The sequence below is a fragment of the Euprymna scolopes genome, chromosome 23 (genome assembly GCF_053919585.1).
Source record: "Euprymna scolopes isolate OS-2025 chromosome 23, ASM5391958v1, whole genome shotgun sequence".
In the NCBI taxonomy this organism is placed as follows: domain Eukaryota; kingdom Metazoa; phylum Mollusca; class Cephalopoda; order Sepiida; family Sepiolidae; genus Euprymna; species Euprymna scolopes.
The window spans coordinates 45,451,694-45,474,953 of NC_136504.1; the positions used below are offsets into that span (position 1 = coordinate 45,451,694).

At 34.6% G+C, this 23,260-nt stretch overlaps 1 protein-coding gene across 1 annotated transcript in view; it reads right to left on the reverse strand.

Annotated features, from left to right (window-relative positions):
• The window catches only part of LOC145245862 (homeodomain-only protein-like), an 86,728-nt gene extending 66,295 nt beyond the window's left edge, over positions 1 to 20,433 (reverse strand). The window contains exon 1 of the mRNA XM_080107569.1: positions 19,229 to 20,433. Coding sequence (XP_079963695.1) covers positions 19,229 to 19,393 — 165 coding nt within the window. The 5' untranslated portion in view covers positions 19,394 to 20,433. The remainder of the gene's footprint in view (positions 1 to 19,228) is intronic.
• Between the last annotated feature and the right edge of the window lie 2,827 nt (positions 20,434 to 23,260).

Sequence of the window (23,260 nt, forward strand, 5' to 3'; positions counted from 1 at the left end):
CGTCCCAACACTAATATATATATATATATATATATTAATAAATATCCAGGTTAAAGATATTCAAAGATGAAGACTAATTAATTTAACGAAATTCATTTAATAGTGCTCAATAAAAAGAGTAAAACATACTTTTATTTATATGTAGATTATATTTTACATGTTAACTACATAGACACGATAACGTTTCGATCAGTCTGTTATAAAAACTAATGACCTTGTCATGTGACGCGAGTTGCTTCTTTATGAAAAGTTTAGTTCTTGAATGAAGCCAGAGAAGCAGCCAGAGAGAGAGAGAGAGAGAGAGAGAGACAGACAGACAGACATTCCAGTTTATATATTCAAATTTCATTTAAAAGGATCAATTTTCAAATAAAATTTAAAATTTATTGCTTGAATCAAAGAGTATGTTTAAATTAATGTCCTTAACCCATGAATTTTCAATGTAAGCACATCTTCTCAGAGGAAAATTACTAGCAAAATACAAATATTGGTTAACAATGATTTTGCTAAGTAGCACATACAAAGAAAAAATATTAAATGTGAAATACCTTTAAGTGATATGGATAAAGGGAATGAATGTAGGTTGTAAAGAAAGGATATGGGAAATGGTATCCAAATGCAGAATTAATCATTGAAAAAAGTTTAATATCCAAAATGCGTGTAGGTTGGTTAAGTGTGGGTAAAAACTGAGAGTTTCTGATAATATTCATGATAAAAAGCAGGCAGCAATTTTTGCTAAAATTAATCCGTTTCAATAATGGTAGTTTCCCAGCGTAAAAGTAAGTTTTTAAATTCAGATGATCAGGTTGGAGTTCAAAATAGCCAAAGTCAATAATAAAATGTCACATGAATATTTCCTTCTACTATTCTATAAGACTAGAAACCACTAGATTCACCAACCTGTAATCTAATTCATTTCAATACCTCAATATATATATATATATATATATATATATATATACTAGAGGGGCGCTCGACTTTGCCCGGTCATAAAATCCGCTTAATTATATTTTTTAATTTTTCTAGATTTCGTATATATTATTAGAGAGTCGTAATTTCAAAAGTAAAAAATAAAATCTTTGGGTGCCATCAGCTAGAATCGAAACCGAAAGCAAAACTGAACCAAAGTTGGTGACGTTATCACTGTACCAACGTGGCACACATATGGACTGATTAAAAATAAACTAACATGAATGTACAAAATGTATAACGATCGTTTTTCAATTTTGACCCCCTTAAAAACTATTTTAACCGGCTAAAAGCCCATAAATGAACGGTCCATAAAAAATTCAATCATTTGAGGGCGCTAGAGCCGCTCTGCGAATGTCAGTTTCGGAAAAGATAGAGTTTGAAATATGGAGACAGACATAGGTCAGTTTTATAAATTAGATTAATTATAAGGTGATACAATACAATGTGTTTAGATTTTTCGTATTGCTTCAACAGTCCCCAAACGTAAGTAGTAGTAGTAGTAGTAGTAGTAGTAGTAGTAGTTACATATTTGTGAAACGAAATACCAACTACGAGGGACATTCTTAAAGGAATGCATTGTCATGACAGAACTTATGCATCGATGACCTGAAAGTTTCATCTTTCTCTTGCAGAGTGAGACTCTAAGAAAGCAACCCCTGTTATCAGAGATGCATCATTGAGTTCCGCCATACAGAATAAATTGAACCGATCAGCATTCACCTCTTGAGCGTTTACAAAGACGATGCAGTTTATGTCGGTTCAGTTAGGAGATGGGTTCGTCGATTTCAGAGTGGCGACAGAGATGCGACTTACAAAGCGCGCTCCGAACATTTACGATCGAGATCACAAAAGAGGCTGGCAAAATTGCATTGAGAATCACGGTAACTATGTAGAAAAATAAATTCTGAAGCAGAAGAGGTAGCTCGTTTTAATGATACCACTCTCGTCTTCGCAGCTCTTCAACGCTTTAGGTTTTGAGCTTTAAAAACAGGAGGCTTTACTTTTTGAACGATCCCCGTAGTTGTAGACATAGAATAAACTTGATTTGGGGATAACTATATGCATAACAAACAAAATAAATGAACGTGTGAAATTGCAACGAATAACAAAATAAATAGAAAGTAACTTCCATGCGCCACACGCAAACAAAACAAAAGCAAAGCATGTCCAATGAAGGTCGGTCAAGCCTTAATTTGAGAGAAACTAAACTATTGGCTAATGAAAAGAGATGTGACTTTAAGGATGAGAGTTCAATATAGAAACGCTGTTTTAATTTGAATAAAATAAAATACGCATCAAGTGTGCTTGAAAGCCAAATCACAACGTAATATTAAAAAAATAAACAAATATTTTACTTGTTTGAAATTTATAATCTATAATATATTTCAGAGGTATACTCCATCTTCAGTGTGTTGTTTTGTTTCTTTTTTTTCCTTTTCTTCTTCCTTGCCATGTTTTAAAGTTGGAGAAAGAAGTCTGTTTGTAAAGAGCCGCGCGTTGTATCTAGCGGTTGTATTTTGAAATGTTTATAACTGTGCGTAGGCAACGCGAGAATAACGTCAAGGATGAGAGTTCATATAGAAACGTTGTTTTAATTTGAATAAAATAAAATACGTATCAAGTGCGCTTGAAAACAAATAAAATATTTGTTTATTTTCCTAATATTACATTGTGATTTGGCTTTCAAGCGCACATGATGCGTATTTTATTTTATTTAGATGTGATCTTGTCAATTATTAAAGTGATGTTGAGAGACATAGGACAAATATATGTAAATGAATTTGAATGATAAAAATTGTGTATAAATCAACAATATTTATCAATACTAGCGGGGCCAGTAGAAATTCCACAGCGGCATCTTTTATATGTAATATATTGCTGCTGGACTTTCTGTGGACATTCAATGTTAATGGAGACCCCGTGATCTTATTGTAGCCCTTTTGTTAAAACTGTAGAAGTATTTATCTTAGTTATCTGGTTAATATAGTGGCAGACTATATATGGTTATTACGGTTTATCTCCAATATCTTTATAGGAGTCGGTGACATATTTCCATTGTATGGACGCCCGATGCGAATGGAAACCCATGATATCATTATACCATCTTTAGACAGAACATATATTACCCTTGGATCGTAACCAGAAGACAAAAAAGGTATATTTTAGTTTCACGTACGGTGCAAAAGCCACATCATTTTTTATATATATATATATTTTTACATTGCGTCTTCCGTGATCGGGTGATTCTATTTATCAAAAAAGAATGGTAAAAGGTTATCACATACTACAAACATTAAATTAATGTATCTATATACTAATTTAATGTTCGTAGTATGTTATCACCCTCTATCCTCCTTTTTAATAAATAGGATCTTCCGATCGAATAATTCATAATCTGGAAACAGTGAAATAGGTACTACGTTGAAAGATATATAGATATTTATAACTGAAAGAAGAATTTACGTTTTGGTAGTATATTAACTGGGGTGATATCTACCTCGAGTTTATATTAGGTCGTGAATACGAAAGTAACCCCCTAACATTTTTAAACCGTATTTCATAATTTGTTGGCAATCATTTTGTTTTTTGTTGTTGGTGTTTGTTTTTTTTTTTGTTTTTTTGGACGATGCTCTCATATTTTTTATATATTAAACAGCAAATATACTATAGAAAATAATTATTAGTTGAAATAAAAATAAAATATCTATATAATAAATTCTTTAATAGATTCAAACTATTTCGAAACATTATTTAAACCATACATATACTAAGATTAAATAGCTTTACCTTAAAATAAAGATGGCTGCCGAAATAAATATACGATGTTAATTTTTCTATAGAATTTTTTTTCAAACATTACATGTTCATGTTTATTTCTTTCTAAGTCAAATTTCTGGGTTTCATAATGAGTATACGTAAAATAATTCATTATTGACATAAATAATGATTGTTTTTGCGTAATGAAATATATATATATATATATATATATATATATATATATATATATATATATATATATATATATATAAGTCAATTTATCTCTTATACATAGATCATCGTATAACGATTAGATCACTCTGACTAACGTAAAAAAATTTAAAAATAAAATGTGTAAATTCAACGTTATTTCACGCGGTTAATGGTAGCCGAATGGATACGGTCTTTGCACATCAAGCCAGAGATGGCTTGTGTTGCCGGGTTCGAATCTATCGACTGGTGTTAATCGTGACACCCTGCACTGGAGATTCCTGAAATGATGAAACACTAGTATCTGTAGGTATTTAATTAGTATAGTAAAATAATTATATATATATATATATATATATATATATATATATATATATATATGTGCGTGTGTGTGCGTGTGTTTTATCGCTATTTCCATGGCAGGTGCTCGTCTGAACTACAATCTCTGGTCCCCCTTCGTCAATCTTTCACGAAAAACACCCGTCCAGCTGAATCCACGGTGAAAAAATTTCCCCCACTTTATATCTGTGCCTAAATCAAAACTCGGATTCCATGAACAAAGCTTCTTTCTTAGAACTGCACGCCTGTGAAACTGTTCCGTCTGCCTGCTTCCCACCGGACTACAACTTGGATGTCTTCAAGTCCAATGTTAACAAATTCTTAATGAACCGCCCCCTTAAGTAAACACTTCATCAAATCTCCACACTAACGTAATGTACTTGCAATAACCTTTATCCCTGAGTGGCTTCCGGGCCTTGATAAGTGGTGATCACTAAAAAAAATATATATATATATATATATATATATATAAGTTGAATTAAAGATGTTTATTGTCAGAAAAATATCGATATAGGCATAAAGACTCATAGAAGCAGACGTCTGTTTTGAGAGAGCAATAAGCAAGAAAGCCTTTTGCTCAAGTATCAACGCCGCACTGCGTTCGTCCAGTGGGCGGTGCTATTCGCATTGAAGATGTTCAATGCGTTGGAAGGAATCTTAATTCTTTTCTGCTCGTGCGCACATACAGCGTTACCCCTTCTACTAACACCTCACCCCTTCTGTCACCCACTTCCTATTCTCCTCCTCCCCATTTCCCTCCGGAAAGACACTACATGCATATACGCAAAACCGACGTACGCAACTGGTAACGTAGGCGTGCCGGTTAGGCGTTTACATACGCAGAGGAAAAGTAGACCGAAAGGATGCGTAGGAATGTTTGTGAGAAAAGCTGCGTTATTGATTAAAATTCACCACAACTGACCGAGATAAAGTAAGCGGGCGTTTCGGCCAACAGACATTTTGATCAGCGAACAGAACGCACTATTTTTTATTTTTATTTATTTATTTATTTATTTATTTTTCATTCTTTTTAAGGAACTTAGTAGTGTCCTTAAAGCACGGTTTCAAAAAGAACTCATTGTGTAAGACTCTGGTGTGGTCTCTGGCCTTGGTAGGACTATTTTGGACAACGATGGCGTCTTTTTTGATATTACCAAGAACACCCCGACATTCGATATAATTTTTTTTTATATAAAAGTTATGTTACAGCGAAGGAAGCATATTAAACGGACGCATATTCAATTTATTTGAAAAAAAAAATAAATAAAATAAAACAATTGTACTTTAATTGCTATGTAGGTAAAGTTAGGTAGAAATTTATACAGAACGGAGACCCAATACTTGTCCAAATTCAGATTGAATTGTTATGTTGTTTGTGCATTTATTATCTCCCTTGAATATCTATTCCAAAATCCAGCGATCCTGATCGAGAAAGCATCCTCTTTCGATTCAATCGAAATCGGCGGTGAAATAGTTTTATGTAGTGTCCGCGTAGAGCTCTTTCTGTGGCAGGAGTGAATACTAGTGAATAATAGGAAAACGTGATTAAATCACAAAACATTTCTATAACTATAATTTTATGAGATAAAAATAATGTTTAGTAAAAATGTTCTGTGACGAGCATGCGCGGAAGTGCTCAAGAATTGCATGGCAGTGTCGGTTATAAAAAAAGCTGATAACAGTCATTCAGCGAGTAGCTCCCAAGCTTGCTCTGTTAACGTGTCGTCATTCCATTTGGGATCGTGTTGAGTCGTCGGAGGTGTTTAGGTTTGAATCAACGGAGTTGTTCAGGATCGTGTCGTGTCGAATCGTCGTAGGTGTTCAGGTTCGAATCAACAGAGTTGTTTAGGATCGTGTTGTGTCGTGTCGAATCGTCGGAGGTGTTTGGGATCGTGTCGTGTCGAATCGTCAACGGAGTTGTTCGGGATCGTGTCGTGTCGAATCGTCAACGGAGTTGTTCGGGATCGTGTCGTGTCGAATCGTCAACGGAGTTGTTCGGGATCGTGTCGTGTCGAATCGTCAACGGAGTTGTTCGGGATCGTGTCGTATCGAATCGTCAACGGAGTTGTTCGGGATCGTGTCATGTCGAATCGTCAATGGAGTTGTTCGGGATCGTGTCGTGTCGAATCGTCAACGGAGTTGTTCGGGATTGTGTCGTGTTGAATCATCGTAGGTGTTCGAGTTTGAATCAACAGAGTTGTTCCAAATCAAGTTACGTTGAATTGTCGGAGGTGTTCGGGTTTAAATCGACGGAGTTTCTTAAGATCGTGTCGGATTATGTATATGAAATTTTTGGGACTGTGTTTCTTCTTTTGACGTTTAACGATCTCACAAACATTATGCTTTTTTTATATTATTACTAGCCTGGGTCCCCGGCGTTGCCCGAGTGTTTGGGGGTGTGTATTGAGCAAAAAGAAAAAAAAAATGGTAATAGGCAGGCAGGCTCGAACCCATACTGCGAAAAAGGAAAAGAATTTATTAAAAAAAAATTTTTTTAAAAACGTGACGTCTTTGCTGTTTCATCCATAGTCAAACCGGAAGTGACGAAGGTTTAATTAAGGCTAGTCAATCGAAAAAAAAAGATGATTTTCGAAAATATCAGCGGAAAAGCGACCATTAACACGCCAACGGTTGTAACTAAATGGCACGAAGAACATTCGATTGAAATAGAACATCTAGTCTGGCGATCAAAATCGCTCGACTTAAATATTATTGAAGTGCATTTGAAGAAAGATACATAGAGGAGCGGATAGATAGATAAATGCATACATAGATGGATAGACGGATACATGCATACATACGTACATAGACAAATAGATTGATACATACATAGGGCAGACTGAGGTAGGTAAAGTTGGTTGATTGTTTTTGTTTCACGGCATATCAACCCTTTTCAGGCTATTTAATACCGAATCCAGTTATTTTGAAGAAAAAAATTTTTTAATATAGTATATTCGTTTTTGTAAGTCGGTTTCTATTTAACCCATAGTTGGGACCCTAACAGGAACTACCACTCCGGGTCAGAGTGGACCTGGGAGCAATGGCAATTAAAGGGTGGCTCTACACTCCCCCAAAGCCCGCAAGCTGGGGCCTCACCATCGGATATAGTTTAAGGTCATATCCAGGACCAGAGGTAGGTAAAGAGATGGACGTTTAAAAATATTGTAGAATACCTCAGCAAGCATTAATTTGAAAGAAGTATTGCTTATCGACGCATAAGAAATCCTACGATCTAAAAATGTGTCTCGGGTTATCAGCCAACAATAAACGATTCCAATTCTTTTGTGCGTCCCTCGGGGAGATGAGAGACAGCCACGAAGTGATTATCTGTAACCCAAGCTGTACATAAACAACAAAGTGTTTTATTTTCAACCACTTTCTTCGAAACGTCACACACACACACACACACCCGCCGCCGCCCAGAGAACCAACCGGGCTACTCGTTCGTCTTTGCTGTTATATTGTTCTTTGTACACAATGGTTGGTCACAGGCTTTATCTGTAATATATCTACCGGTAAAAAACGAGAAGATAGAATTTAAATAACAATAATTACTTTGTTGCTGTGGTTCTCAAAGGAGGACACGGGTGAGTGAAGGGTCTTCTCAGACACGGTGTATATTTAAGGGCGGGGCCCCTTTTCAAAAGACAACTTTAATCTACTCGAATGAAAATGAAATGTGTACAAACAAAATGTACGGCATAATCACGTTGACACACCGGTTTCCACTGGATCACCGAAGTTAAGCAATGTTGAACCTGGTCAGTACTAAATGGGTGATCATTTGGGACTTCCAGGTGCTGTATGTGTTCTCCACTTATCTCGGGATTGTTTCCAGTCGTCCTGGACTTCTCCTTGCCACCGGATTCAAACAGTACCGATTCAGGAGAGGTGTGGTTCGAGATTGAGCAACCCTTGCCTCACAATTGCATGCGCAGCTTCCCCTACAAGGGTTATCATTTGTCTTTCGAGGCTGAACGGAGGCATCGATAACAAACAAAATACATAAATATAATTAATTTTTTAGGTTGGCGGCGAGATCTATTTTTGATATTATATGAAAGTAACTTTGAGAGTGTGTGTGCGTGTGAGTGAGTGAGTGAGAGTGAGAGTGAGTGAGAGTGAGAGTGAGTGAGAGTGAGAGTGAGAGTGAGTGAGAGTGAGAGAGTGAGAGAGAGAGAGTGAGAGAGTGAGAGAGTGAGTGAGAGAGAGAGTGAGAGTGAGAGAGAGAGAGACAGTGAGAGAGAGAGAGACAGTGAGAGAGAGAGAGACAGTGAGAGAGAGAGAGAGAGAGTGAGAGAGAGAGTGAGAGAGAGAGTGAGAGAGAGAGTGAGAGAGAGAGTGAGAGAGAGAGAGTGAGAGAGAGAGTGAGAGAGAGAGAGAGTGAGAGAGAGAGAGAGAGAGAGAGAGAGTGAGAGAGAGAGAGTGAGTGAGAGAGAGAGAGAGAGTGAGAGAGAGAGAGTGAGTGAGAGAGAGAGAGAAAGTGAGAGAGAGAGAGAAAGTGAGAGAGAGAGAAAGTGAGAGAGAGAGAAAGTGAAAGAGAGAGAAAGTGAAAGAGAGAGAAAGTGAAAGAGAGAGAGTGAGAGAGAGAGAGAGTGAGAGAGAGAGGGAGGGAGGGGGTCCGAAACGGCTGAGCATATCTTTTGCAAATTTCGCACAAAGGTAATTTATATGTCTGGCAGTGTTCTTACATATCTTTTGTACAGAAATTCATCCGATAAGTATTGAAAATGGAAAAATCCGATCTTAAAAACAGTCTCTTATAGATACAAAAAAAAAAAAAAAAGAATTATTACAGGGGAATGTTTTACGTTACACTGGTCGATGTAACGTGAAATATTCCTCTGTAAAAATTCTTTTTTTTTTTATCTATAAGAGAAGAAAAGCTATGTTTAAGATCATCAATCCCAAATATCAGCTGACAAGATATTGTAAACAAACACAGACGAAATTTGATGAACGATATAATTTTTTTTTTTTTTTTTTTTTTTTTTTTTATTGCAAATTAGTCCACAGAGCAAATTATTCCCCCGTAATATATAATATTCAATAGAGGATAGATTCTATAATAATACATAGGCAATCTGATTAAATTAAAATATCATGTTTAAGCGAATTGTATGACCAGGCAACGCCAAGCGGCCAGCTAGTACTTCATAGAAAACTCTTACCACCACCACCCCTCCACACACATACAAAAAAAAATGGTGCCTTTTCAATAAGCGTTCTACTATTGATATACTATTCACGGCATGTAACATACTAGGGAAAAGAAGAGGGCAAATAAAAATAACATGAATTTATAATGATTTTAATGTCACCCATGCATGGTCTACTTCTGCCGCATCTGGATTGGTGCTCCATCAGGCTAAAAAAAAAAGGTCTCCAACCTAATAAGTCTCACTATCAACCAAACACCAACCGCCTGTCCCATCGCCGCAATGTTGCATCCCTGTGCCTGTTTTATAAGTATTTTAATGTAATGTGCTCAGACAAACTTGTAGCACTTGTGCCTCTCCTCTGATGTAAATATTCAACTAGCAGTAAAATCCCACCCCTTCACTCTAGATATCCTTAGATGCTGAAGAGCCTTCTATTATAACAGTTTCTTCCCTTGAACTGCTAGACTTTGGAATTCCCTTCCGGTGTCCTGCTTCCTTGACTGTACTGACATGCAGAAGTTTCAATGCAATATGAACAGACATCTCGCTGCTCAACACCCTACCTAGTGTCCCCGCTGATATGGTCCCAATTTGTCACTCACATCGCTGCCTCCACTCTGAAATCGACGAACCCATCTCCTAACTGTGCTGACATCAACTGCATCGGTTTCGTAAACGTTCACAACAAGCGCCGGTTCAGTTTTTTTTTTGCTTTTGTTTTTTTTTTTTTTTTCTGCATGGACGAATTTAATGTTGCATTTCTGCTTCTGATGCACGTGGATGACCGAGCTTAGAGTCTCACACTGTCAATATCTTCAAGAGATAGATGATACATTCAGGTCATAAATACATAAGTTCAGTCATAACAATGCAATTTGTTATCATGATCTCTGATCCATTTGGGCGGAATAAAAAGAATAGGAGGCATTACTTTTGGAACGTCCCTTGTTTAATTATAGATAGCATTTTTTTCTTTCTTCTTTTATTATATCTGAAACTGTTCTAATGAAATTCAGAAGCGGTATGTTTGGTAGAAGAGTCCGCACATAAATTAAAAACGAGTTTTGTAAAAAAAAAAATAAAAAAAATAAAAATATTATTATTGTTGTTGTAGTAGTAGTATAAAGAAAGCAAGAAAAAATTTCAAGATGTGAATGAGTGTAAAAAAAAAATGCAAATTCTAAGAACTGTAAAAAAAAAAAAAGAAAAAAAAGAAAAAAAAAAAAAAGAATCATATGGCCGACAGAAATAATAAGTCGGGCTGTGAGAAGAGAATATTCTTCTCGTTGTTTTGACTCTCGAGTATATATCCGACACAGACACAGTCAATTAACCGAGAACCACATCAGTCTACATAAAAACATAAGATTAATATCTTATACTCAAGAGAGATATATACTCGAGAGTCAAAACAATGAAAAGAATATGCTGTTGTCACAGCCCTAATAATAAGTGGTAAAAGAAAAAAAATGTTTAACGATAAACTAATCTAATATTCTTTTTAAAAATCAGAATAAAAATCCGATTCTTTTTCTCGTCTTCTTTAACAGTATTCACCCAGCTGTGACGAAAGCATATGTTTAGCGATATCTTATTGAGATGGCTTATTTTCTGTTAACTGTGATATGGCTTTAGTCCTTCCTGTGCAGTTCCAAGAAATTCACCCTTCCAGACTTTACCTTCTTGGTTTATTGCTAATCGCCCGGAAGAGGGGTAGGGGCTTAATGCGTAAAACTGACGGGGCACCCAGGTATTTTTGTTTATTTATATATTTATTGCAAGTCAGAGTGTTTTTCCTCTGAAGCGCAAGTTCTATAATCCCATTTTCTGATCCTTGCGTCATATTTTGCCTTGGGAGGGAGTTAAATATTGGTACCTCTCAGCCTTCTATAGCAGTATTTATCCAGAGGTGACTGAATCATGTTTAGTGGCACCTCTCGTTGTTCTGCGTGAGTCCAGATTGTATGGGTTAAGTTCTAAAATAAAAGTGGATAATTCAAATCGAACTTTTTTCGTTGTTTGTTTGTCTACTGAAATGATAACAATTACTTAGTTTGCTAATTTAATGGGAAAATAATGGTTAGATCACACATCCGATTAGAAACCATTCAATAGATCGCATATTGAAAGAGTACAAAAAAATCCACCGCCAACCATAAAACAAAATCAAGGTTTATATATTATTTTAATTGGAATTCATTATTGAGATGAGTTTTATTTATTAATTTATTTATTGCGGACTATTATCCTCATCTTTCTTACATGTTGTTTCGCAACGTTTCGGCCAACTATTCCTCTGGCCTTCGTGAGGTTGTAACCGCGATGGGATAGGAACTCCGAATCTCATAACTGCATTCTCAGCAATTACTGCCATCCATAGTTGTCGTCGTCTCACCACGTTCCTGTCCCAGTTGTTGTTGTTTCACGGGGCCCGTGGCGCAGTGGATAGAGACATTGAATCCCTACAGCTCCAGGTGAGAATTGTCTAAAGGTAGCGATTTCAATCCTACCCAAAGCCGGCTAGAGGCTTACTTGGCCAAAATGTAGTGAGACAACAACTATGGATGGCAGTAATTGCTGAGAATGCAGTTAGAAGATTCGGAGTTCCTATCTCGTCACGGTTACCACCTAACGAAGGCCAAAGGAATAGTTGGTCGAAGCATCGTGAAACAACATCTAAGAAAGATGAGGATAATAGTCCGCAATAAATAAATTAATAAAGTTTAGGTTGTAGTAAAAAAGATTGTTTTGTTGGTTACTGAAGAGGGTGATCAGTGAGTTTTTTTTGGGTTCTTTTGTTGTTGTTTTTTTTGTTTTTTTTTTTGTTTTTTTTTAATCACTTCCCTTGTATTTCTGCTTCCACATAAACTTACATATAAACCATAAACCATTTTGCAATGCGTTCTACAGTGCCGTTTATTCTGCAATAAGTCAGCAACTTATTTTTTATTGAAAGATGCTAACTTCGGGTTTAACTAGTGTCAGTTCTCTTCAAAGAATGGGGGTATAGAAAAATTTTGCGTTTGGCAGCGCTCGGGAGGCCTCTGCGTTTTATTTTTTAATTTCTTACTTAAAAAAAAAAAAATTTAATAAAAAACAAAAAAAAAACCCAAGGAGTTTCTATTCTAAGGGAAGGGGTGAGAAACTTCAAGATAGTTAACATCTTTTTTTTTTTTTCTGATCCCGAACAACGCCGGGTAGCCCGGCTAGTTTTTTAAATATAAGATACGAAAAGTTGCAACCTAGTGGTTTTTTGGAGATTTATTTTGTTCCGATCTAGTGGATTTTGAAAAAAAAAAATCAATTGGCAACACTGGTTGCAGAAAGCGGGGAAGGGCAGATATCGTGGAATAAACGTACATTTTGTTTGCAATTTGCTCTGAAATTTGCATGTGGTAATGTGCACACGATGATGCGTCTGTTTAGTAGCTAAAGGGTTGATTGGTTGATTCGTGGAAACGATGAACGAGTTGAGATTTATCATAAATATACAGTCGTGTTGCGACAAGTCATGGATTGACAACAACCGAAGGTCAGGAAAAAATCTGTTACAGTTTTTGGATCATTAATAACTTTAACAATATTAAAAAGAATGCTAGATAAATTATTTATTCGTTACTAATTGGGGTCCATTATGCTATGTTATTTTATAGTAAACTAGCAGGAAGATCCGACGTTGCCCGGGATTGAATGAAAAGGCGGTCGTAACGGTAACTTCCATATCTATGTTTAAAATGGACTTAGCCAAACATTCAGACTTGTATGAATGCAAAAAGCCTTCCACTTATCTCTTTACATGGCTTAATGCATTTGTCTATTAAATTTTTGTTTCCAAATGAATTTGAAGAATTTATGTCCTTTTGCGTCCAACCCATAATTCCATATTACATTTTCATTCTTATTTTGGTACAGTTTTAGTGTTCAATTTTTAGAGTGGTGGCCGAAGGGTGTACTCAAGATCGTAAAGTGACATTTATTAAAATGTATTCGAATTTCTGATTTCGGAAAAATGGCAGACATCGGTGACTATTGGTGACCATTCGAATTAGCTTAAATGCAAGTCTACACCAATCCAAGACACTGGCATTTCTTTCCTCTTGCGAGATCAGTTCTAGTGAGGCTGTTTGGTCAAACAATGACCAGTCAGACTTCTAGACGTATTGATTTATACTGAGCCGTTGAAGCGCTACTTTCAGAACCTTAGGGAATTGTAAGGCAAGCAAAGAGTTTCCAGACATCCACAAAAAGATACATCGACAGTCTCTCCTATCCCTATCAATTAGACATAGAGCAAGGCTATCTTCACTTGTAGATATATTGCTCCATGGAAAGACTTTCTTTACGTTTCTATTCCTTTCTTCACTGTTGGAACTTTCGACAACCTACACCCAACGGTGTAGGTCACTTTAAATTATATGATCTATAATATAAAGGGCTGTTGTCTGTGTGTGTGTGTGTGTGTGTGTGTGTGTGTGTGTTTGTATGCTCAGCTAAAACTAACAAAAAACACACACAATTTTAACATTTTTCATCAGCGACCCCCCCCCCCCCGATGAATAATATCTACAATTTCGAAAAATATTTATTCTTTGACCCTAAACTGGCGCAGATTTCATCAAAAGTGTCGATTTTTCATCCATTTGATGTATTTATTAAAGGGAAGTAACTAAGTTTTATATTAAGGAATTAATTCCCTTATGCCGGCTCATACTTCGAGGAATCTATAAAAACAAGTTGTATGTGTTCGTATGCCAAAAGAGAGAAACGGACTGGCCACATAAGAGAGAAGTGAGAATGAAAACGAGAGGGATGTATAGATATCTTAATAGAAATACGTTATACTTTTGTTCCGGGCGAGGCTGGGTAGCTCTGCTAGTTTGTTTATAAAACAGTTTATTTTCTTCTTCTCTTTCTTAGGGGGCCGTTTTTTTGTTAGATATTATTATGGGGGAGGGGGTCTTGCAGTTTATGTTAAGGTTAGTTTCTATAATCTCATGCCCTACCCCAACCCAATTGGAAGTAGGGGTGGGCCCCAGTTGATAAATTTCGATTTAGAACACCTTCATCTGCTTGAAATGTTAACACCGCTGGGTGCACAGTTATGAGTCAAATGCGAGAGCCCCTGTTTATTTGCATCCACCCCCACGTTGACAAAAGTGAAACTTGTAGTCGGATTTTAATGTTAAGAAAATACCTTACGAAACGTCGTGAAACAACAACTTCGGGATCCGTCGCACAATAGATAGAGACGTTGAATCTCTACGGTTTCATGTGAGCGGGGTCTGAAGATAGCGGTTTCAAGAGGCTTAGTTGGCCAAAACGTGGTGAGATAACTATAGAAGTAATTGCTAAGTATGCAGTTAGGAAATTCGACGGTTTTATCCCGTGGCGGTTAATCACCTGATGAAGGCCAGAAGAATAGTTGGCCGAAACGTCGTGAAACAGCAACTACAAAATGAGAATGCTAGTCCGCATTAAATAAATGGATAAATAATACAAATTACTCATCTCAAAAAGAATTCCAATTCATTAAATAATAAGAAATACCTCTTCCTTCAGAAAGGGGCACGAGGTGATGCTTTGGAGAATGGGGTCGTTAATCATGCTTTGTCTATCTCGCTCGATGCATTTTGACCACGGCTACCGCAATGTATTTGTTACGCGGACATTTTTTTTTCTTGTGCTCGTATAACGGTTGGCATTACTTGTTTTTCGAGCCGAATAAATATTTTACATTCAATAAAAAACACTAAAACAAATTATCCAGCTAAGTAGAAGAGTAACTTATCTTGCCTTTGGTAACATTTATTTATTATTTGATTTTTTTTTTTTTTTTTTTTTTTTTTTTTACCACTTCTCCGAATTCTCTGTGGATTGTAAAACAAACCAGAAAAAATTATTCTATCGACTTGAATAGTTGTAAGATTTTGGAAACTAAGTTTTGTTCGTTCAAAATTTGTTTCATTAATTTCACTTGATTGATTTCAAACAAATATGGCCATGCTTTTATTTCTTTGCGAGGTGGCCACTTATTCCAGGTTTAAAAATCACGAAATTTTATCAAGTATATATATATATATTTTTATACGTGAAAGTAATATTTTACAGAAAGTTGCATATTTCGTCATTCATACTCAGTGAGAATAGCGCCGAAAAAAATAAATAAAAATAAAAGGGGAATTTAATTATCTCCCTTATTTTCGCAGTTCCCGCAACATTAATGTTGACCAGACCATTGATTCTGCATTTGATAGTGCATTTTTATTTTAAATCTAGTCGTAACCATGGGTGTGATTCGGCCCAAGAAAATAGTTCACCTCGAATTCGAATTAAGACAGCAAAACATCGAACCGGAAATGAAAATATGAAACGAAACGAAATATTTTGTATTATTTTCTTTTTCCCCCCCCCCCCATTTTCTCAGCTATTATTGAAATGAAATGAAACAGCTGTATTTGTTTTCTTTTTAGGTAAAAGGTGTAGTATCTTTCCACCCTTAAAAAAAGAAAACCTTTAAAATTACTACTATTAAAGTTTTTCAGGGCGCTGAACGTTTAAAAATCCAACAAATAGTTTCTATAATATGAAGAAATTATAGTTTCAAAAAGTGTAGTCGAAAATCTATGAAAGTTATTTTAAAGAACATTGTGGAGGTGGACCTAATGTAAAACTTTGCCACTTATTTAATTCTATGTGTGAGGTTTGAAGTCTACATGTTGCAATTATCCAAAAATGCGGCGATTACAAAAAAAAAAAAAAAAACTAAGTTTATTTACTTTTTTTTTTTTTTTTTCGAATATTTTGTAGCACTTATTTTTAATTATTTTATTCTTGGATGCGGGGGGTTTGAAATTTACATATTGCAACGCAATTATTATCCAAAACAGTTTTTTTTTTGGGGGGGGTCAGGAAAGAAAAAAAGCGGTGAAAAATGAAGATACTAACAGAAATACATATAATAAAATGAAAAAATATATTTCTTTTAATAACGAGAATCAAACAAACAAACAAAAAAATTCAAAGGCGGACGTTGTCGAGTGTGACTCCCTCCAAATTCCACAATTCACTTTTTTTTTTAAACTTTTTTCCTGTTAATATAGATTACAGACTTAAGTTTCAGATTATAAATAAAAACTGAAAATAAAAAAAAAATTTCATAACTTTTCACGTGGGGCTTCAGTTTTCAATTATAACGTTGTACTAAAGTGAACACGAACTTTGGGACCACGATGAAAAAAAATGGCAACTCTCCCTGATGTGACCGAAAGGTAGGGTTTAGAACGGATGGGGGTTTAAAAAAAAAAAAAAAAGAAAAAAAAAAAGAAACATTTCTTTACCCCTCCCTCTTCCCACTCATCCATGTATCTACCCCCCTCTCTTTCTCTCATCTATGTATGTATCTATCTATCGTGGTCACAAAGTTGGTGTTCAATTTAGTACAACGTTATAATTGAAAACTGAACCGCCATTTGAAAAGTTATAATCTTTTTTTTTTTTTTTTTTTTATAATCTGAAACTTAGGTTTGTAATCGATTATATTAACGGGGGAAAAATGAAAATTGTGAAATTTAGAGAGGGGACACTCTTAACAACGTCCGCCAATTCAAATATTTAGTAGCAATTATTATCCAAAAAAAGCGGTGATTAAAAAAAAAAAAAAAAAAAAAAAAAAAAAAAAAAAAGAAAAAAAAGTTTCGTTTCACTTTAGAGAAGGATTCCATGTTTTCGTTCATGAATCAACTTCTGTTCATGACAAACTATTTTAGATCTGGGAGCCGGGTGAGGACTCGGTCAACACTACCCTAACCTACGTGATCAAATTTTGTAATTTTTAGCATATATTGCTATTTTCGAGATGGCAATAATGTAAGTGATATTGTTTATGCTTAAAAGAGCATATCTTTTTTAAATTCCACTAATCTAACTGCAAACATGCATCAAATAAACTTACTTAATCCGATTGGAAACCACCCCCCGACTCAGGGTTAGTGATATTGTAAGACCCCCCCTCCCCCCTATATATATATATATATATATATATATATATATATATTTATTTTACTGTTTGGGGGTTTTCTTTCTTTCTTTCTACCTCAACGCTCACTATTGAAATGACGACTTTTCTAGGTTTTCGGGTATGCTGAAAACGAATATCATTTAAATTTAACTATAAATAATTTTCTACTCGATGAATTTTCGTAATTGTGGGATATTTTACTATTTTCGATATTGCAATGTCGACTATTTTAAGCACCTTTTTCAGCCCTTGTCAGACTGTGCTCATCTTTTTTTTATTATTACATTTTCACCCCAAACAAGGCACAGTGCCATTTTCATGTAGAGGACTACTATAAGGAACATAAGTTGCAGGGATACTATGTAGGGAGTTGAGCAGCAAGATATCTGTTCACATTACACTTGAACTTTTGCATGTCAGTACAGTTGGGGAAGCAGAAACCCGTAAGGGAATTTCAAAGTCTAGCAGTTCTGGGGAAGAAACTATTGGAGTAGAAAACTTTCTTACATCTAGGGATCTGTGTAGGGGTGGGATTTTGCTGCTTGTCCGGTTTGTCAGAAGTATTTACGTCGATGTTGTACAAGGGCTTGTAGTTCGTCGGAACATCTACCATTAAAATATTTGTAAAACAGGCAGAGGGATGCAACATTTCGTCGATGGGACAGGGGCTGAAGCCCAAATTACAGTTCAGGATCTATCAGGTTGGCGGCTCTTTTTTGAACCCTGCCCTGGAGCGAGAGACTAGTAGCAGATTCACCAGCCCAAATGCGACAACAATACTCCATACATGGGCGAATGATGGCCTTGTGGAGGTACAGGATACTTTCAGGCGTACGTAACTTTCTAGCACGGTAGAGAGAGTCCACCTTCTTCGCAGCAGTCTTGACAATGCTCTCGATGTATCTGTTCCAACTCATGTTCCCTGTGAACATTAAGCCGAGGAGTTTGAACATTAACAGAATATTTATTAATATATATTCATTATAAAATTTTAACAGCACTCTTAAGCCGAATAAAGATAATGTAAAACAAATGTAGATTTTTTCTTAAAAGGAAAAAAAAAAAAAAAAAGATACTTTTGCAGTTTATTATTTAGAAAACCATTCTTAGTCCCTCCCCCTTCACATCCCAATGTTTTGTTAAGTATTATATAGTTTCACCTAACAATAAAATATCGTAAAAATTCAATTTCACTTGAAAATCATTAAAAAAAAAAAAAAAAAAAAAACGGTTCGTAAACTGCAGATGTGCCGATGCATACATTATTGACAACGGCGTTTAGTTTGTTTACCTACCTCCTCCGAAGGCGGCAAAGTTAGTTTATAATGGGGTATCCAAAACAATATCACGTACTTAACTGTCATGCCGAAAATAGTAATATATCCAAAAGTTACGAAAATTTATCGAGTAGAAAGTTATAGTTCAAAGTAATTTTTACAGAAAATTGGGTAAAATGGCAATTTTCTTATAAAGTAGACGATAAGAATTTACACACAGGGGACATAACTAGGAACGAATATTTTTGATTACATGTTTATGACTGCAGCAGCAACTGTTGTCTATAGCGTAGCAGAGCATCGTTATTTTACTAAAAACACAATAGCAGTTGTTCTACTCGATCAATTTTCGTCATTTTTGGATATGTTACTATTTTCGGCATGGCAATTAAGTAAGTAATATTGTTTTTGCTTAAAACGACCTATTAAAAAAAAAAATCGATTTGTCGACTATCTTAACGAGCACTGAAACTTCAAATACAAAGTTGTCTTACCTTTACATCGTAAGTGCTTAATCCGACTTCGGCCGCCAATAATTCAACTTCAAACTCAGAAGGATTTCGATTTTCCTGAAATTCCTTCTCTAGTCTTTCTTTTTGTTCGTCCCGTACAGACGGTAACATGTTTGGTGGCGTTAGGTGGGCTTGAATAGCGGCCATCCTTTCTTACCGTAGTTTTTCGCCCGTGTATATATAATATTTGTTTGTTTTCTTTTTGTTCTTGTCACGCTGGTGTATCCAACGTTTTTGAACTCCCGCAAAAAAAAAAAAAAAAAAAAAAAAGTAATAAAACGCGAGTGTAAAGTAGTTGGTGTTTGGTGCGTTTTTTTCTTTTCTTTCTTTCTTATTTTCCAACTAGACTGTCTTCCCGCAAAAAGAAAGTTATTTTAACTTTAATAAGTTTCCCCCTTTTCTTTTGTTTTACGGCGTCTTTCGCCTTTTGCTTTCTTTCTTTTATGTATGTATGTGTGTGTTGAAAAAAAAATCAAACGCGTTTTCTTTTAATTATATATATATATATATATGTGCGGCCGTAAAAAAAAAAAAAAATCGTGTTTTTTTTTTTTTAAACAATCCTTTAATCCCGCATTTCTCCGCCTTCTAATGCAGACGATGCCAATAAATTAATTCACAAGTAATTCGCAGTAGACAAAAAAGAGGAACAACAACAAAATATAAGCAAGTGGTGTCGTTTAATAACGACGCTGTGTGTGGCGAGTATTTTTCGTCAAAAACTCAAACGACATGAACCTCAATATAAATATATTTATATATATCTGCGCACATCTCTCTCTCTCACTCTCTCTCTCTCTCTCTAAGTGGAGAAAAAGAAAAGCAAAAAAAAAAAGAAGAAGAGTAGTGTTCTGGTCGCTGATGGGGGCGACCCGGTGGGTTAAGTAGCGCGAATTTTAGAAAGGAAAAAGAGGGCGGAACTCTCCGTTGTGCGTGTGTGAAAAAAAAAGTAGACGTATTAACTACATTTAAGTGTGTAATAGACGGATCCGAACGGCAACTTGTCTGAATGAATACAAAAAGTGGCTGATGCGTTTTTTTTTCTCTCTTTCTTTTTCTGTTGTTGTTTTTTGTTTTGTTTTTTCTTTTTTCTTGTTTTTACCAAAACCCGGTCCAGCTGTAACAGGCCCAGCAGCAGGAGCAACAAGTCTAATAATCAGAACCGATTCACTGTTACTATTACTACTACTATAACTACTACTGCTATTATTACTGTCTAGTTACGCATGTTTAAACTCAGAAATCAATCAAGTAAAATTAAAATAAATATGGTTCTTATTTAAAATTCAACCTTATATATATATATATATATATATATATATATATATATATATATATATATATATATATATATATATTAATATATATATATATATATATATATATTAATATATATATATATATATATTAATATATATATATATATATTAATATATATATATATATATATATATATATATTAGGCACCGCCAAAACTGGGGGGGGGCAGGTCAGTACTTTTTGACGGACCGTCTTTTTAAAAATCTACCAAAAATCAGGTAATTATCCGATCAATACGAAATTTTCAGCGATTATTAGGAGAAGAATGAACTTTATAACAGTGTACTTATTTTTCATAAACGATATTTATATATATATATATATATATATATATATATATATATATTTTTGCTTACAACCCCCCCCCCCTTGTTTTGAAGTGGGAACAAATATGCTTAAAATAATCATCTGAAACTGAACAAAACATATTGCGTTGTTGTAAGGGACAGAATTATAGATTAAAAAAAACAAAAAAAAACTTGTTTGCATACCTTATTTTGACGTCTGAATATCAGAACTTCGATTGTGTTTAATTATCCCGCTTTTGAGTTTTGAAGTGTGAAATTCGGTGAATATGTTAAGTAAAATAATTAATTTAAGTTAAGCAAAAAAAAAAAAAAATTTTTAATATTTATACGAAAAAAGCCATTTTAAAATCTTTGATAAATAAATTAACAATTTTTTTTAGCGAGCTGAATAATGCATGACCATTATTAAACAGGGCATGCTTTGAATAATCGATACAAAAATAAATTCGATAAATATTGTGCCCTTTGTGTTAAAAATAGCATCATTTTTTCGATCCCGTTTGAAAACGTTTGCCGCCTTTCGACTACGGTGGACCAAACGCGCTGAAATAATTTTTTTTTATTTTGCTTTAAATTGCCCCCCCCCCCCCATTTTGGGGAGCCTGGCCCCCACACACATACACATTAAAAACCAAACTCATACAAATGGTCACCCATCTGGTACTGGCCAGCCTCAGCTTAATAATACATTGAAATTTTCGTCACTGAAAAATAAGTTTTTTTGGCCTGTTTGGTCTTCCATAGTTTTCTCTTTATCAAACGCAAACGTAAACAGAGTCGATCTAGACTCTACATCGACGCGAAATATCTGGTTACCTATATGAATAAGTGGAATTATTTGAAATTCAGGTACTTATATTATAATATTTTTGCATATTCTCTTAGAAAATCATCCTAAATCTTAGTTAGACAATAAATAAATAAATTAATTATTTCAAAAACCTTCTTTTTTTTTAATATATAAGTACGTTTTTTGTGCAAGACAAAAAATGTCAATTGTTAACTTTTTGGGAAAATTTAACATTTAAAATTTAATTAAAAATAGTAGAAAAAGTTTTACATTATTCTGTTTTCTATATGATAAAATTCAGGGTTTTATCTTTCTGGAAAAAAAAAAGTTACTCAGAAATAATGGATTTACATCAGAGTTTTCCTTCTCCTAAATGCATGTCTTAACGAAGACTGGGTGTGCATTGCATTGCATCTCTCCCAGTGAATTAATGCGTCCCCAGATACCAACCTGGAAATTTCTACGATTCGGCGACTTTTGCGGGTTTTCAGGGGTTCTGAAAACGAATATAACATTTAAAAGTGGAGCAGTAGGTGTATCAGAATTTGGGGGGGGGGATTTTTGACACCCCTAACACAAAACTGCGAATAAAATATTTAAAAAAAAAAAAAAAACTCGTAATTTCTCTTTTTAAAGTGGGTTGTTTATTTTCTTTATGGAATATACTTCCAAAATAAACTATTAAAGTTGTTTAAAAAGAATAGAAATATTATTTTTCATTTTTAAAAAAAAAAAGTGTTTACAAAGTGCCTGCCCGCGTTCATGCAGCCATTTTGTTTACGTAATGAAATCAATTGAATTTTATGAGTTAAATGTTTTACAATTTTTTCACTTTAAAAATCTATCAAAATTTTTCTAATGGTTCAATTTTTACGATATTTTCAGGTTCAATGTAAAATGTTATGCTCTTTCCAATAAACCGAATATAATATTCTAGACAAGGGCTTTTTTAAATTCACCCCCCATTTTGAAATGTCTATTAAAATGAAAATAATTAATTTTCTCCCCTCAAATTTATATATCACAAATTGAAGATAAAAGATCAATAAATAAAATAAGCTAATTTAAAACAAAAAAAGAAGAGTTTTATTTGCAAATTTACCTGTAAAGTCCAAAGTTTAAAACCTTTTAAAAAAAAAAAACACGTTGAATTTTTTTAAGTGAAACCTTATAATCTTGTTATATTGCACAGAAAGTTTCGTTTAATTACGACAATTATTTCTATTTCATTCAATGTTTTTTTTGTTTGTTTTTTCTAGATATTAAAAAAATCACTCCATAAAGAAGAAATAAAATATATTAAATCAAAAATTCACGTGTTTCTTTAAGAGAATAAAAAAAAATCGCTCGACTGTTTTGTTTTGTTTTTTTATCGGCAAAACTTGATGTGAAATGGGACTATTTACACCTACGGTGGCCCACATTTACTAACTTTTGTTTACAGCCAGCAATAGAAAGAGACATTAATTATGTCGCTTACAGACCACCATAGTTCATAACTCTAAGAAAGGGAGACGGTTATCTCTCCTTTTTTCCATTTGTGACGAGCTGAAGTCGTGGTATTTTTTAATGCTCGCTTTAAAAAGTATTTTATTT